General features: G+C 36.6%; 1 protein-coding gene across 10 annotated transcripts in view; it reads right to left on the bottom strand.

Annotated features, from left to right (window-relative positions):
- Slc4a10 (solute carrier family 4 member 10) overlaps positions 1-18,663 on the bottom strand; it is a 261,097-nt gene that overhangs the window by 128,513 nt on the left and 113,921 nt on the right. For all 10 annotated transcript variants that reach the window (XM_034496614.2, XM_034496622.2, XM_034496618.2 and 7 more), the window contains exon 3: positions 951-1,097. In XM_034496614.2, the coding sequence (XP_034352505.1) occupies positions 951-1,097 (147 nt within the window). The remainder of the gene's footprint in view (positions 1-950; positions 1,098-18,663) is intronic.

The raw sequence follows: 18,663 nt of genomic DNA, 5'->3' as shown, positions 1-18,663 counted from the left end.
ACATACACACATAAAACTTAAAGTAATTAAAGTAATGTAACATCATTTGTTTTTATAAAAGATCTTTATATAGTCAAATATCCTCACTGCAACCACTATACAAGCAAACCAAATCACATTCCAATGTCTAGCTCTGGTGAACTGAAGCCAGTCGTCACTTCCTTGTGACACAAGCATAATCACCTTTAGCTATATAGAAGGCTTTTCCTTTTAGAACAGTTAGGATCTTAAAACCCATATTACATAATATGTAGCATCATGTCTGATAGTGTGGACCATATACTGGAGTGAGAGAATTCTTAAGAGTATTAAACATCAAATGCTTCTCCATGCTGACATAGAAATTTTAGCTTAAATTATTCCAGGTTTCACTGACCTGTATCCCACTATAATGATGTGAAATACCCATATTCCCAGCAGACAAACCTCCTGTTCCTTAGAATTTTTCTTGATTTATTCTACACATCTTTGGAAAGTATATTCTGAACAATTTTGAAGCACTTGCAATAATGTCTTATAATATATTCATTGAACTTCTTCCAAGCAAGAAAAATATTTAAGTCATTGGGATATTTCTTTGACGCTTTCCTTCAGCATAGAAATACCACATATCTTCACGATACAGAATATCAAATCTCAAATTGAGTATGATGACGTTTAGAAAATGACATAAATTTCAGCATGTGACTGAGTATTTAATTTGAGCCATTGTAGAATGAAATTAAAAGTAAAGGATTGGTCCGACTAAAGAAACAGACAAAATGATGTATGGGAAATTACATCACTTAGAGACTGCCCAGGAACCAATGTGGTCCCCAGTGATGTATACCTTAGGTTTACACATCAGTAAAGATACTCAAAGAATATCTTTATATTTATAAGAAGGGAGTAGGTGGCATCAAATCAGTGGTTGATGCATTGAGGGAATAATCTATTTAAAACATGCTTACCAAAAGAAGGTGACTCTCTTCCATCCTCTAGTCCCGAATCTCTCTCTCTGTCCCTCTTTCTGTGCTTATGACCACGATGCCTGTGACGACGATGGCTTTTTCTTCCACCCAGGGGAACATGAACACCAATAAATAATGTTCGATGACCTTCATTAAAAAAAATGCACAAAAACTCTCATTTAGTCCAGAAGGCAGGAAATGATGATTTATATGTTAAAAGAATCTCAGTTTAATTCAACTCAGTAAATTGTTTTTGAATGTTTATGGTGCATAAAGCTTAGGGTTTGATATTGTATTTTAGCATCGTAGTTTTAAAAATATACTTAGTTAAATGTACCACAGATGTAAAATCAAATACTATTAATGTTAGATTTTTTGCTGTATTTTTACAACTATCTTTATTAGTAACTCTCTTAATAATTTCTCTGTTATTACCACATTACAATTACAATTATACTCTTCATTAAAAATTCTGCCTTCTCCCTACACATAATTGTTTTATTTAACAAAATATCTACTACTATTTATAAATAAAAGATTACAATGAAGTCCCTACTCATGGTTGTTTTTTGTTTGTTTTTTGTCATTTTCTTTTTTTGTGCTTAATTTCATTCATATTATTGTCTTTGTTGATTAGTCTTTTATTTACTCATGAAAGTTGTCCATGTCATTGTTAATTCTTGCTACACACACGTGCGCGTGCGCAAACACACACACACACACACACACACTAGGCTCTAAAATATACACTTTGATGTCAGACTTCTCTCTTGAACTGACAATCTACATGTTGTCTTATCTACCAGACATATTCACCTAAAGAACCTTCTTAGAGGCATGTCAATTTCGACAAGTTTATAAAACTCATATTGTTCTTTTGCTTCAAGTATGAACTATCTAGCATCTATATTAGTGAATATACCACCTATTGTTTCATCTCTTACTGCCCTCAGTGACCAACCACTACTGTCTTGGATTGGACTCTCATTGACTTTCCTCACGATTATCAGAACATCTTTATGTTTACATGTAGGTCTACAGACCATCTTAAGGTAATTTTATAGAAAGTTTAAATTCTTGTTCTAGATGACATTAAAATAACCATTGTATCTATACTCTAACCTCAATATCCTAAAGATCTAAAATTTACTTTGAATATCAAATTAACTCATTGCATTTTACCTAAATTCTTTGATATTTATATACAAAGAAAAAGTTGCACATAAATATCTATAGTAACTTCAGTCACAGCTACACATGTCATTTAATAGTAAGTAATAAAGATATGTATTATTAGAAAATAAAATATAAGAAATTAAGAGGATATTTGTGATAAGCAAGTAAAGTACAGCTTTTAAAAGGTGCAATTGTATGACTGCCTTAGGAAAATATTAATATTTTAACCCTAAAAACTTTCACAAATCAATATAGTGCATATGCCATAATACCAATACCTGGGGCTGTTTGTATCTCTCCAAACTTCATATATTAAATATTCAGTCCTGATTGTGACTATTTAGGAAGCTGGGCATTCCATTCATCCATTAAGTTAAATAATGATATAAAGTAACCCAGATCCGATTAGTATTATGAAAAGAAGACATTAAGGACTCATCAAGTAAACACAGAGACAGAAAGAAGCGATTTTAGAATATAGCAAGAAACTACTGCCTAGAGGCCAAACATAGAGGCCTCACTTCCAACCTACCCATGCCATAGGCTCCCTGTCTCTAGAACTGTAAGAAAATTAAATACTGTTGTTTAACCCAGCCTGTGGCATCTTGTGATGGCATTCCTAACACAGGAAAAAAAAACCCTAACTGAAGCTTTTATTATATATTATTATATATTATTTTATTATATATTTTATTATTTATATATATATTATATATTTTTATATATTTTATTTTATATATTTATATTTATATTTATATTTATAATATATTTATATTTATACAATATATTTATAATATATATTTATATTTATTTTATGTATTTATATATTTATATATTTTATTATATATTATATATTATATATTCTTTTATATAATATTAAATTTCAGAAGAGATTTTGTTAAATTGTAAGATTTCTTAGATATTCAATGCATATTATTTAGGCTAACAGTGTTTCTTTTAAAGGAACAAATGAACTATAAAGTTTTAGTGGCTATGATTGTACTAAAATTGTGGGGGTTTAATTAAAAAAAACACATAAAAAGTATTTTTGAGACAAAATCAAAATACCTCCAAGTTCTAGGATTAGAGCCAAGATTGGCATTCTTCTAACCCTGAAAGAAATCTGATATAATGTTTATACATTAATAAGGAAGATTAATAGTATAAATCCGAGGTAATTATAGAGCAACCCTCTGAAAAACGTCAAGCTAAAAATAAGTTCTGCATTTGTTTTATTGTGTGTGTCCTGATTGAACCACTCAGGGAAGTGAAAAGTAGTAACTATTCCAACTAACTCACTTCAGGATGCTTAAACGTACAGCTTCTACTCTGCATGAAGTTTATAGGGAGACTTAAATAAAAGTAATTCACATCTGCATCTCATCTGTTTATCATTTTATTCATTGTGGCATTGCTCTGGGATGCAGTACGCTACAAAGCAGTAATTGAGTTTGGGTCAAATACTTCCTTATATTCAAATCTTGCCTCTGCCAAATATTTACACAAGCCTTGTGTTTTGTTGTTGTTGTTCTGAATTGTAAACATAGAGCAAACACAACTAACTTGGACTTCACTGTAGTAATTGCTTCTAATCCAAAAATCTAATGTTGAACTAAATGAAGAATATAAACATCTAGATTTAACTGACATATTTAGGAGATTTTCTACAACTGCACATCACATAACAGACAAACCGAGATGATGTATATGTAGTATCTACAAACATACAGGTAATATACAGTTAATATAATGGATAATATAAGAGAAAATGTTGAATACAGTATCTGTTACAGAGTAGACACTGACATCTGTCAGTTTGCTTTTCTGTTCACATTGCCAACCTCACAGGCTTCGTGGAACAAGAGGAGAGAACAAAATGTCTCAGGCACATGTCATTGTCTTCCTGCTTGCTTATATATTACCAACATTTCTATATTAACCATGACTTAAGAAAAAAATCTAATCATCTTAGAATGTATGTACTATAATACTATATCCACTTCATTTTGCATCTGACACATCATCTAACAAGAAAAAAAACTCAAGAAACTAACAATGGCCTTATTCTGTGATGAGCTGCAAATTATTGATCCTGATACACATCCAAAAGGATCAGACAGCAGGAAATGATCACTTTTAGGGCTGAAATCAATGAAATAGAAGCAAAGAGGAAAAACAAAGAATCTATGAGAGAAAGAATTGCTTCTTTGAGAAAACCAACATGATAGACAAACCCTTTGCCAATTAACTAAAAGGCAGAGAGAGAATATCCAAGATAACAAAATCAGAAGTGAAAAAGGGGACATAACAACAGACACTGAGGAAATCCAAAAAATTATTAAGTATTACTTCAAAAACCTGTACTCCACAAGATTGGAAAATGTAAAAGAAATGTACAGTTTTACCAATGGATACCATTTATGAAAGTTAAATCAATTTTATATCTATTCTTTCTTGTGAAGGTTATGAACAATATATTTTGTTGTTGTTTTAATACCCAGGTTCCACCTGCATGCTTTCTCATATAAACAACCAACTTTTCTTTTTATTATTGGATATTTTATTTACATTTCAGATACCATCCCCTTTCCCCAATTCTCATCTCTAGAAAACCCTTATCCCATGCCCCCTTTTCTTTTTGCTTTTTTACAATTTTTAAAAAAATGTTAATCAAAGGCTTTATAAGTTTGGTAATGCTCAATCAGAAGTGTAACCCAATACCCAACCTAGATATATCAACTATTTTTGACTGGTGGAGACACATGAACATCTGCCTCCATGTCTCCTCCTCTCTTTCTCTCTCTTTCTCTCTCTCATCACCTAGCTCCTCCTCTCCTTCTTCTCCTCCTCTCCTTACTTCTTCTCTTCCTCTCACCTTAGCTCCTCCTACATATCACCCTTACTGTTAAAATAAAACTTTTCTCTCAAAATACTATTAAAGCATAATTATACCAATTTGTACCAATGAGCAATTCCATTAAAATGATAGACAAGGCTGCCCACTCTCTTTCTATCTATTCAATATAATATTTGAAGATTTATCTTGAGCAATAAGACAACTAAAGGATATCAAGGGGATAAATATCACTATCTGCAGATGATATGATAGTGTATATAATTTTGTATACATACTATACAAAAATCTGACCAGGAAACTCCCACAGCTAATAAACACCTTTAGCAAAGTGTCTGCATACAAAATTAACTAAACTAAAAGACAAAAAAAAAAGAAACAAAAATATAAAACAAAAAACAAAAACAAGCTAACAACAACAAAAGAGTATCACTCCTTTTAACAAATAATAAATGAGGCTAAGGAAAAAAACTAGGGAAATAACACCTTTTACAATAGCCACAATTAATATAAAATATCTTTGTGTAACTCTAAACAAGCAAGTTAAAGATTTGTATGAGAAGAACTTCAAGTCTCTAAAAAATAATATCAGAAGGTGGGAAAATCTGCTATGCTCATGGATTGATAGGGTTAACATAGTGAAAATTGCTCTTACCAAAAGGAATCTATATATTCAATGTAATTCTCATTAAAACACCAACACGATTCTTTACTGACCTTGAAAGAACAATACCAACTTCATATGAAAGAACAAAAAACCCAGGATACAGGGAAAACTACTACAAAATAAAAGAACTGCTGGAGGTATCACCTTCCTTGATCTCAAACAGAGCAATAGTAATAAAAAATGCATGTTTTAAACATAAAATCAGGTTGATCAATGCAATAGAACCAAAGACCCACAAGCAAATCCACACACATATGCACACCTGATTTTTTATAAAGAAGCCAGAAATATACAATGAAAAAAAGAAAGCATCTTCAACAAATGATGCTGCTCTAACTGGATGTCTGCATACAGAAGAACGCAAATAGATCTGTATCTATCACCCTGTCCAAAACTCAAGTCCAAGTGAAGGAAAGAACTCAACATAAAATCAGATACCCTGATAAAAGAGGAAGCAGGAAACAGTCGTGAATGAATTGGTAGTGAAGACAATTTCCTGAACAGAACAACAGCTTAGAACTAAGATCAACAAGTAATAAATTGGACCTCATAAAAATGAAAAGCTTCTGTAAGGCAAAGGACACCATCAAAAGGACAAAACAGCAGTCTACAGAATGGGAAAGTATCTCCATCAACCCTACAACTGACTGAAGGCTGATATCCAAAATATATAAAGAACTCAAGAAACCAGAACTGAACAAACCAAATAATCCTATTTAAAGAATAGAGTACAGATCAAAAAAGAGAATTTCCAATAAAGAAACCTCTTTAGTAAAAAATATTTGTAACATCCTGTTTGTTTATCCATCCACCTCATTCCAAGAAATAACAATTCCATGAATAATATTTATAAATAAATGTTTAGGCCAATAGATTTAGCTCTATTCCCCAATCTAGCTCATATCTTAATTACCCATGTCATGTGGCTGGTTACCTGGTACTCAGTTTCAGACATTCCTCTTCGTTTATGTCTTGGGTAAATTACTAGCACCTGACTATGTTCCCAGAATTCCTTTCTCTCTACCAGATGTTCCACTTTCTATTCTTGCCTCAGCTCACTGGTCAGCCTTTTATTGACAGATGATGCTTCCATTTACCACAAGAGATTATCTCTACAAATCTCTAATGGCTGAGAAGCACTTAAAGAAATGTTCAACATACTTAACCATCAGGGAAAATCATATCAAAACAACTCTAAAATTTCATCTTATACCTGTCAGAATGGCTAAAATCAAAGACACAAGTGACAGCTCATGCTGGTAAGCATGTGGAGCAATGAGAACACTCCTTCATTGCTGGAGGGAGAGAAAACTTGTACAGTCATTTTGTAAATCCATACAGTGCTATCTCAGAATATTGGAAATTGATCTACCTCAAATCCCAACTACACCATTCCTGGCCATATACCCAAAGAACACTTCATCCTACCACAAGAACACTTGATCAACTTTGTTCACAATAGCTGTATTTATAAAATCCAGAAACTGGAAACAACTGAGATGTTCCCCAACCAAAGAATGCATAAAGAAAATGTGATACATTTACACAATGGAGTATTACTCAGCTACTTAGAAACAATGACATCATGGAATTTATAGCCAAAGGATGGAACTAGGAATGATAATCCTTAAGAGGAATAACCCAGACCCAGAAAGACAAACATGGTATGTGTTCACTTCTAAGTGGATATTAGTTATAAAGTAAAAGATAGGACAGTGGTTGTAGGTGTGAATGGGTACAGGAGGAATCAGGTGAGTGGAAGAGAGTACTGGGAGAGACAAATGCAATTAGTGATCATCTCTAGAATAAGCTAGAAACCTGGGGCAATGGAAACTCCCAGGAAGAGATGAAGGTAACCCTAGTTAAGACTCCCTAACAATAGGGAATATGGAGCCTGAACTGGCCATCGCCTCTAACCAGGCAAGAGTTCCAGTGGAGAGACTGGGACACTAACCCAGCTATAAAATCTTCACCCTACAATTTATTCTGCCTACAAGATGTGCTGGAGTAAAGATGACACAAAAATTGTGGGAGTACCCAACCAATGACTTATCGAGCTTGTGACCCATGCCATGAGGGTAAGCCTGCCCTTGACACTGCCCAGAGAGCCAGGAACCAGAGGCTGGATAGCCCAGAGACCCAAGATAAAACCAAAAACAAATAGAAAAAAAAGTCAATGAAATGATTCCTAATGACATTCTTCTATACCCAAAGATAGGCATCTAGTCAAATTATCAACAGAGAGACTTTATGATCAACTGATGGAAAGAGAAACAGAAACCCATAGCTAAACATTAGATGGAACTTGTAGAATCCCACAAAAAAAGGAGAGAGCATTGTAGGAGCTAGAAGGGTAGAAGATACCACATGAAAATCGACAGAATCAACAGACCTGAGCTCATAGTGACACACGAGACTGATGCACCATCCAAGGAGCCTGTATGGGACTGACCTGGGCCCTCCACACATATGTTATATAAGTGTATAGTGTGATCTTCTTGTGGGATTCCTAACACTGGTAGCAGGCTCTATCTCTGACTTTGTTGCCTGACTTTGGGATCCTGTGCCTCTACTGGGTTGTCTGGTCTATCCTTCATAGAAGAGGAGGTGTCTACACTTACTGCAACTTATCACACCAAGGCTGGTTAAGGTCCATTGAGGCTGGCACTTTTTTGAAGAGAAATTGAGGAGCAGTGGAAGAAGAAAAGAAAGAAGGAAGTAGGAGAAATGGGAAACAGGTGGGGGGAGGAGGAAGGGGAAATTCTTCTCAGAATTTAAAATTAGTAAAGTTAAAACAAATTACCAATAACTAGAAAAAATAAAAAGCTCCTATACAATATTATGAGACAAGGAATCTCCAAAGATGAAGTCGAGTTTGTTTTCTGTTCATCATCTACTGCTGGGTATGCAGCCACCCTTAAAAGTAATTTGTTGATTCTCTCGCCATCACTCCACCCACCTTGATCAGATCTGCTGACTATAACTATACAGGTGGTTCCCTTCCTGAATCCATCTTTCTTGCTTGCTGAGTCTTCTGGTGGATGCCCAGCTGTCCTGAGCAGGCTGCAATTCCCACCAAATTTCCATTATCCTCTATTTCTCCTCCCATGTTCAGCAGACCTTCTGATCTTGAACCATACAGCCCAAGGATACTTACCAGAGGCCTGCCACATCAGGATCATCAAGAATAGGCCCGATCCTGATACTTACTACAACAGGAACATCCAGGACTAAAGCCATCTAGATAGTGATAAAAAAGAAAAACTGCATAGCATTGGTACAGAGATAGGCAGGAAGAACAATGGAATAGAATTGAAGACCCAGAAATGAACCCACATACCTATGGTCACTTGATCTTTGACAAAGGAGCTAAAACTGTCCAGTGAAAAAAGGACAGCATTTTTAACAAATGGTGCTGGTTCAACTGGAGGACAACATGTAGAAGAATGCAAATTGATCCATTCTTATCTCATTGTACAAAGCTCAAGTCCAAGAGGATAAAGGACCTTCACATAATACCAGATACACAGAAACTACTAGAAGAGAAGGTGAGGAAGAAACTTGAATACTTGGGCACAGGGGAAAAGTTGCTGTTCAGAACACCAATGGCTTATGCTCTAAGATCAAGAATTGACAAATGGGACCTCATCAAATTCCAAAGCTTCTGTAAGGCAAAGGACACTGTCAATAAGACAAAACGGCAACCAACAGATTGGGAAAAGATCTTTACCAATCCCACATCTGATAGAGGGCTAATATCCAAGATATACAAAGAACTCAAGAAATTAGACTCCAGACAACCAAATAACCCTATTAAAAATGTGGTACAGAGCTACACAAAGAATTCTCAACTGAGGAAACTCAAATGGCCAAGAAGCACCTAAAGAAGTGTTCAACATCAGTCATCAGGGAAATGCAAATCAAAACAATACTGAGATTCCACCTCACACCAGTCAGAATGGCTAAGATCAAAATCTCAGGTGATAGCAGATGCTGGCAAGGACGTGGAGAAAGAGGAACACTCCTCCATTGTTGGTGGGATTGAAAGATGGTGCAACCACTCCGAAAAGCAGTTTGGCCGTTCCTCAGAAAATTGAAGATAGCATTGCCTGAGGAACCAGGTATACCACTCCTATACCACTCCTGGGCATATAGAAGATGTATAGAAGATGTTCCAACATATAACAAGAACATATTCTCCACTATGTTCATAGCAGCCTTATTTCTAATAGCCAGAAGCTGGAAAACAACCCAAATGTCCTTCAACAGAGGAATGGATAAAAAAAATGTGGTACATTTACACAATGGAGTATTACTCAGTTATTAAAAACAATGAATTCAAAAAATTCTTAGGTAAATGGATGGAACTAGAAAATAGCATCCTGAGTGAGGTAACACAATCACAAAAGTACACACATGGTATTCACTCACTGATAATTTGATATTAGCCCAGAAGATTGCAATACCCAAGATTCAACTCACAGACCACATGAAGTTCATGAAGAATAAGACAAAGTGTGGGTGCTTCTGTTCTTCTTAGAAGGAGTATCAAAATACTCAAGGGAACAAATATGGAGACAAAGTGTGAGACCGAAACTGAAGGAGGTGCCTTCTGGAGACCATTCCACTTGGGTATCCATCCCATGTGCAGTCACCAAAGGTAGACACTGATGTGGATGTCAGGAAGTGCATGCTGACAGGAGCCTGATAAGGCTGTCTCCTTAGAGGTCTGCCAGAGTCTGACATATTCAGAAGCGGATGCTCACAGCTAACCATTGAACTGATCAAGGGGTTCCCAATGGGGGAGTTAGAGAGAAGGAGCTGAAGGAGCTGAAAGGGTTTGTGGCCCCATGAGGATAGCAACAATATCAACCAACCAGAGCTCTCTGGGTCTAAACAAGCAGCCTGAAAGCACATAGGGAGGGACCCATGGCTCCAGCTGTATATGTAGGGGAGGATGGCTTTGTTGGACATAGGTAGGAGAGGAGATCCTTGGTCCCATGAATTCTGGACACCAAGTGTGGGGGAATTCGAGGATGGGGAGGTGGGAGTGGGGGGTAGTTGGGGGCACATCCTCATAGAAGCAGAAGGAGGTGGGATGGGATAGGAGGTTCCTGAGCAGGGGAGGAAATGGGGTAATTGGATAACATCTGAAATGTAAATAAAATATCCAATAAAAAAGAGAAATTAGGCATCATGTTTCTAGTTGACCTGATATAAAGAAAGAAATAGACAGCCAAAATTAAAGATACATTTTAAGCAAAGAAGAAGAAGAAGAAGAAGAAGAAGAAGAAGAAGAAGAAGAAGAAGAAGAAGAAGAAGAAGAAGAAGAAGAAGAAGAAGAAGGAAAGAAAGAAAAAAGAAAAAAAGAAAAAGAAGAAAGAAAAGAAACAGACCTCAGCAATAAAGATAGACATTACCTCAGAGTAAAGGACTAGTAAAATTTTTTCCAAGCAAACAGACCCAAGAAACAAGCTGGAGTAGCCATTCTAATACCTAATAAATTAGTCTTTCAATCAAAATTAATCAAAAGAGACAGAGAAAGACAATTCATACTCATCAAAGAAAAATTTACCAAGATGATATCTAAATTCTTAACATCTATGCCCCCAAACACAAGAGAACCCACACTTGTAAAAGAAACATTGCTAAACCTTAAATTGAACCCTACCCAATAATTGTGGGAGACTTCAACATTTCACAGGTTATCAACACAAGAACTAAAGAAAGAAATAATGAAACTAACAGATGTAAATCAAATGGACTTAACAGACATCTACAGAATACTTCACCCAAACACAAAAGAATATGCCCTTTTCTTGGCACCTCATGGACCCTTCTCCAAAATTGGCTATATAGTCTTTCATAAACCAAACCTCAGAGGTTTCATAAAGAAAGCTCTTATATCTTGATAGGATACAAGAAAATTGAAATAACACCTTGTAAAAATTGAAATAACATCTTATCAGACCACCATGGATTAAAGCTTGACTTTAACAACAGAAACACCTGAATGCATACATACTCATCAAAACTGAGTAACTCTCTGCTCAATGATCTCTGGGTTAGAGGAAAAAAAGAAATTAAAGACTTTCCTGAAGTCAATGAAAATGAAGGCAAACATACCCAAAATTATGGGACACAATGAAAGCAGTGCTAAGAGGCAGGTTTATAGCACTAAGTGCCTCCATAATGAAATTAGAAAGTTCTCATATTAGAGATTTGAAAGAACATCTAAAAGCTCTGGAAATAAAGAGGCAACATGCCAAAGAGGAGGAAAAGGCAGGAAATAATAAAAATAAGGCTGAAATGTTCCAATATTTCACATGAAATATACTCAAACTTTTCCACAAATAGAAACAAAAGGAATACTGCCAAACTCATTCTATGAGACCACAGTCACCCTGATACCTAAACCTCATAAGAACTAAACAAAGAAAGAGAGTTTCAAACCAATTTCTCTTATGAACATTGATGCAAAATACTCAATAAAATACTTCAAACTGAATCCAGGAATACAATTTAAAAAAAACAAACATCAATGTAATCCACCATATAAATAAACCAAAAGAAAAAAATCACATGGTCATCTTATTAGATGCTAAAAATCCTTCGGCAAGGGCAACACTCCTCCATTGCTGGTGAGAGTGCAAACTTGTACAACCACTTTGGAAATCAACTTGGCAATTTCTCAGAAAATTGGAAATAGTTCTACTTTAAGACCCAGCTATACTACTCCTGGACATATAATCAAAATATACACACTATAGCACAAGGACACTTGCTATGTTCATAACAGCTTTATTCATTAATAGCCAGAAACTAGAAACAATCTAGATGTCCCTCAACTAAATAATAGACAAAGAAAATGTAGTACATCCATACAGTAGAATACTATTCAGCCTTAAAAATCAAAGACATCATGAATTTTGAAGGCAAATTGGATGGAACTTGAGAAATATCATCCTGAGTGTGGTAATGTAGACCCAAAAGGACACACATGGTATGTACTCATTTGTACATGGATATTAGCCATAAAGTACAGGATACTCATGCTACACTCCATAGACGTAAAGAAGCTGAACAAGAAGGAAGGCTTGATTCTAACTTAAAAAGGGGAGTAAAATAGTCACAGGAGGTAGATTGAAGAAGAGGGACAGTGTTAGTGTTCAGGATCAGGTGTGGGGAGAGACAGGAGAGAAGGCCAGAGAGCCAGGATAATGAATAGAAATCTACAGCATAGAAATAGCATTGGGGGGTATTTGCATCTTGAGGACATGCCAGGGACATAAGGTGACCTTAGCTGACACTCACAGCAATAGGGATATGAAACCTGAAGAGGTCGCTTCCTGTAGCCAGGCAGGAACCCCACCCACAAATCTTTTGACGCCCAAATTCATCCTATAAAAGAAATGCAGGGACTGGGATGGAGTAGAGACTGAGGGGGGGGGGCAATCAATTACCAACCAAACTTCAGACCCTTCCCATGTTTAAGCACCAATCCCTGACATTAATGGTACTCTGTTATGCTTGCAGACAGAAGCCTAGCATAACTGTCCTCTGAGAGGCTCCACCGGAAGCTTACTCAGGCAGATGCACATACCTACAGCCAAACAGTGGATGGAGCTGAGGACTCTTATGGGAGAGTTGATGGAAGAGTTGAAGGCCCTGAAGTAGATAGGAACTCTACAGGAAGACCCACAGAGTCAACTAACCTGGACCCTTGGGGGCTCTCAGACACTGAACCACCAACCAAAGAGTATACACAGGCTAGACCTACTACCCTCACCCCTGTGGCATATATGTAACAGATGTGTAGCAGTCTTCATGTGGGTTCCCCAACAACTGAAGCAGGGGCTGTCCTTAAAGCTGTTGCCTGTATGTGGAATATGTTCCCCTAACTGGGCTGCCTTGTCTGGCCTCAGTGGTAAAGGATGCACCTATCCCTGCAGAGACTTAATGAACCAGGGTTGGAAAATATTTCGGGGGGGGGGGGAGGTATCACTGTCCTCTCAGAGGAGAAAGGGAGGGGAATAGCAGGACAGATTGTGTGAGGGGAGACCAGGAGCGGGGTCAGTGATCCGGATATAAAGTGAATTTTTTTTTAATGTTTTAAAAAGAAAAAAGCTTTTAAAAAGAGAGTAGTTTGTTTCCTTAATGAAATCCCCTAGGCTGAAACTAAATTTTCATTTGCAAATGGTTATCAATTGGTGACAGCTGGGTTAGAGATGGGGGCAAGTATCAACTTGTCAACTTATCCTTTCAGCTCTAGGGCACCTTGCAGAGTACAGCCATGCAGGACCTGTGCACCATGCTACTTCAGTCTCTACGAATTTTTTATGTACTTAGCATTTTAATTTAGAGGACCTTGTTTTCTTAGAGTCCTCTTATACTCATTCTGTCTCCTCTTCCAGACGTTTTCCTGAGCCCTGAGAAGAAGGATTTGATGGAGATATCACCATTCTGTTTGGGGCTGAGTGTACAAAGGTGTCTCACTCTCCATAAAGTCTGACTGTAGGTCTCTGCACTTCCTCCATGTGCTGTAGGAGGAAGCTTCTCTGGAAATGGCAGAGCAAGGCACTGATTTATGAGTACAGCAGAATGTCGTTTTATTGCTTCATCAAGACCTGACACTATTACTGATGTTATGGTGTGCTTACAGACAGGAGCCTAGCATGGCTGTTCTTCGGAGAGCCCCACAAGCAGCTGACTGAGACAGATGCAGATACTTACAAAGGACTGAAGTCTGGGACCCCTGTGGTTGAATAAGAGAAAGGTTGAAAGAGTTGAGGAGGAGGTCAATCCCATAGGAAGACCAGCAGTCTCAACTATCCTGGATCCCCAAGATCTCTCAGACACTGAACCACCAACCAGGCAGCATACACCAGCTGGTATGAGGCCCAACACATATACAACAGAGGACTACCTAGGCTGATCTCAGAAGAGAAGACAATCTTAATCCTGAAGAGACTTGAGAACCCAGGAAGTGAGAAGGAGGCCTGGCGGGGTTAGGGTGAGGACATCCTCTTGGAGATGGGGACGAGGAATGGGATGAGGAACTGTGGGAAGGCAAACCAGAAGGGGAATAACCATTGGACTACAAAAATGATTAAAAAATAATTTTTCCAAAAGAAGAAGGAGGAGAAGGAGGAGGAAAGAAGAGGAGGAGAAGGAGGAGGAAGAAGAGGAGGAGAAAGAGAAGAAGAAGGAGAAAGAGAAAGAAAAAGAAAAGATGGATAATCAGAAAAAAATGTAGCAGTTGGTTTAACTCTGGGCCCCTGCGCTAAGCCTCAGGTTCTTGATCACCCAAGCAATGTTGAATATGGGTTTTAGTTACTGGATTGAGCCTTAAGTTAAAGGAGATATTGGTTGGTTACTCCCACAAGTTGTGTACCCACATTATATTAACATATCTTGCAGACAGGATACCACTGTATATCAAAGGGTTTGTGGCTGTGTTGGTATTTGGATTTCACCTTTGGTATCATGCACAGTAAATTTTTGTAGAGCTCAGTCTCTCTATGTTGAATGAGTTGTGTGATATTGACTTCAACAATGGGGCCTTGCAGTTAGTTTGTGGCGAACAACCTGTCCTGACAAAAGCCTGGGTTATTTGAGGATTCTCATGGGACCATTTTAGCCAATTAGATGTAACCCAATCTCTATACTGAAAGCTTCATTTGGTAACAAGAAATGGCCAGGTGGGAGGCTCTCTATCCCCCATTATTTGGCAGTTTCATTTAGATTGCCAATGTACATATGTATGTGTATGTGTATGTATATGGATATGATGTATATGTATATATGTATATGTATATGATGTATGTGTATGATGTGTATGTGTATATATATGTATATATGTATGTATATATGAATGAAATTTCTGCTGTATTATGTTTCTATACTATCCCTCAAATGGCCATTAATTTCAGATGTCTCTCCTGATATTCTCTCCCTTGTCCCCTTCTTCCCCCTCTTCTCAATCCCATGATTCCAGCCCCCCTCAACTATTTTCTTTTCCTAAAGAGCTCTCTCTGCCACTCCCACTCCTAGTCCCCTAATCTATATCTAACCTGTATGGTTCTACAGCTAGTAACTTGTTATCATTGACTTAGTAGTAAATATCCACATATAAGCAAATATATAGCATATTTGTCATTCTCACTCTGGGTTACCTCACTCAGGAAGATTTTTCTTCTAGTTCCATGCAATTGCCTAAAAATTTCTTGCATTTTAATGGCTGAGTAAGACTGCATGTATAAATGTACCACAATATCTTTGCAGGCATAAATGTATCACAATTTCTTCATCTATTCTTCTGTTGAGAGACATCTAGATTATTTCAGATTTGTGTCTATTGTGAATAGAGGAGCAATGAGCATGCCTGAGATAGTGTCTTTGTCATAGGATGAATCCTTCTTTGTATATACAGCTATAGAATATTTTGTTGTTTTGTTTTGTTTTATTGATGCAGGTGTAAAATGAAATCTCAAAGTAGTTTTAATTTGCATTTTCCTGATGGATAACGATGTTAAACCTTTCTTTATTTTTCAGTCATTTGCTGTTCTTCTTGAAAATCCTGTTTAAACCAGTACCCCATTTTTAAATTGGGTTATTTGTTTTCTTGATATTTAGTTCTTTGAGTTGTTTTTATATTTCAAATATTAGCCCTCTATTTATGTGAAATTAATGAAATTCTTTTCAAGTTATGTAAGCTACTACTTTGTCTGATTGATGGATCCTTTGCCTTATAAAAGATTTTCAGTTTGATAAGGTCCTATTAATTTTTAATCTTAGAGTCTGTGCTAATACTATTCTGTTCAAAAAGTCATTTCTGTGCCAATGAACTCAAGATTATTTCCTATTCTTCTTTTATCAGGTACAGTATATCTGGTTTTATGCTGGCTTATTTAAAGTTGAGTTTGGGTACTGGGAACTGGGAGCTGGGGGGAGTGTTACCAGCCCCCGCTTCTCAGAGGTAAAGGAGAAATGAGTGGAAGGAACTGTGAGGGGAGACTGGGAGGAGAGGCATTCATATTGGGATGTAAAGTGAATAAATAAATTAATGAATGAATGAATGGAAAATAAGTAGTTGGCCAACAAAAAACAGACTTTATGTGTGTGCATGTATTATTTTGCTCATTTTTTGTTTTGTTGTGGGGTTTTTTGTTGTTTTTATCTTTGTTTTTGTTGTGAGAGAGAATGAAGTTGAGTGGGAAGGAGGATTTGGGAGGAGTTGGAGGAGGGGAAGAATATAATCAAAAATATTGTATGCAAAAAAGTTTTAATCAAAATATTCTTTTTCATAAAAACAAATAAACATATTATTTGCATAGCAAAATCAATCACCCACAGAATATAGGCTCAAAGCTAAAAATGTGATTATTCTACTCAACTCCTTGCAGAATTGTGACAAAGAGTGTTTTCTTCACAAAATCTTTGAAAAATTTATAAAATTCTTCTCTATTTGAGTCTTTGTTAGATGAAAGTTTAAAAACTAAAGAAGTTTACATATAATTCATAATGAGGTTTGAGAATACCAGGTATTAACAGAAAAGAATCATGAGCTGGGAAAAAAACTTTCCCCCCAAAAGTCAGAGTTTTCTTAATGCATATATCAGTAAAGAGAAAACATTTTTCTATAGAGCAAAACAAAGAACTCAATAAAAAACAATATTACTTCTGTGAACAAACCTTGTTTAATCTTGGTTTGACACTTAAATCTTGTTACTACATTTATGTTTCAGAGAGTCAAAATTGGAAACATTTTGATTATCCAACAACACTGGTACTGAGGCAGATCTCAATGTGGCAATGGCATCATCATCTCTAACGTTTACATTGCACAATGGAGAAAGATATGCATTTGGTAACTAAAGAAATACTAGTATTTAAAAACTAAACTTTCTTTAAGTCTGATCTGAAGGAGGTCAAACCATTTACTCAAAAAGAGAATTCTATTTTATTCTGTGAAATGACTATACCACATAGCTGGTACATAATTACTGGGTTGCTAACACCATTTAGAAATAGCAGTCATGGGAAACAGTCATATACATACATTAAGTTGAATAAGCAGGTGATCTTTAACACAATGGAGACTCTAAAAAAAACTCTGAAAACACAAAGTATCATTTTTTTTATAATGTATCAAAAACTCTAACCCAACAGAAAGTTTTTGCTGAGGGCAAGCAATGGGGACAAAAAGAGAATGTGATATGAATTCATGTGTGTATACAGTAAAACAATGTATTCAGACCACTACATGGTTGATTCTTGTGTTGCTTTGCTAAAGTAAAAAGAACATATTAAATGAGTACTGGTATCATTTATCTGCCCTTAGTCTACATTTAAATTCATTACCAAAGAAAAGCTGAGTTGCTGAATGTAGTAGGTAGAAAGTAGAAATCTTAAAAACCTCATGTTGCTTATAAAAAGAGACATAGCCAAAACCTCCATAAAACGGATCTTCCAGTGAAGGCACTAGGATACCAACCAAGCTACAAAACCTTTGACCTATAATTAATTTTGCCTACAAGATGTGCTATGGTAAAGGTGGCACAGAAATTGTGGGAGTGGCTAACCAATGATGGGTCCAAGTTAAGACCCATGGCATGAAAGAGAGCCCATCCCTGACACTGCCTGTAACACCCCAAGCCAGAGGCTGGATAACCCAGAGACACAAGATAGAACCAAACAAAAATGGGAAAATGTCAATAAAATGATTCCTAGTGATAGTCTGCTATACTCATAGATTGGCATCTAGCCCGACTGACTTCAGAGAGGCCTCATCCAGCAACTGATGGGAACAGATGCAGAGAACATCAGGCAGAGCTTGGGTAACCCCACAAAAGAGAGGAAGAGAAGGTTGTATGAGTCAGAGCAGTCAACGACACCACAGGAAAACCTATAAAGTCGACTAACCTGGGCTCACAGGGGTTCACAGAGAGTGAATTTACGACTAGGGAGCCCACATGGGGCTGACCTAGGCCCTCCACAAATGTTACAATTGTGTA

Source organism: Arvicanthis niloticus, chromosome 2 (assembly GCF_011762505.2).
Source record: "Arvicanthis niloticus isolate mArvNil1 chromosome 2, mArvNil1.pat.X, whole genome shotgun sequence".
In the NCBI taxonomy this organism is placed as follows: domain Eukaryota; kingdom Metazoa; phylum Chordata; class Mammalia; order Rodentia; family Muridae; genus Arvicanthis; species Arvicanthis niloticus.
Note: the sequence above shows the minus strand (reverse complement) of the source record. Positions and strands in the feature narration are given on the sequence as shown.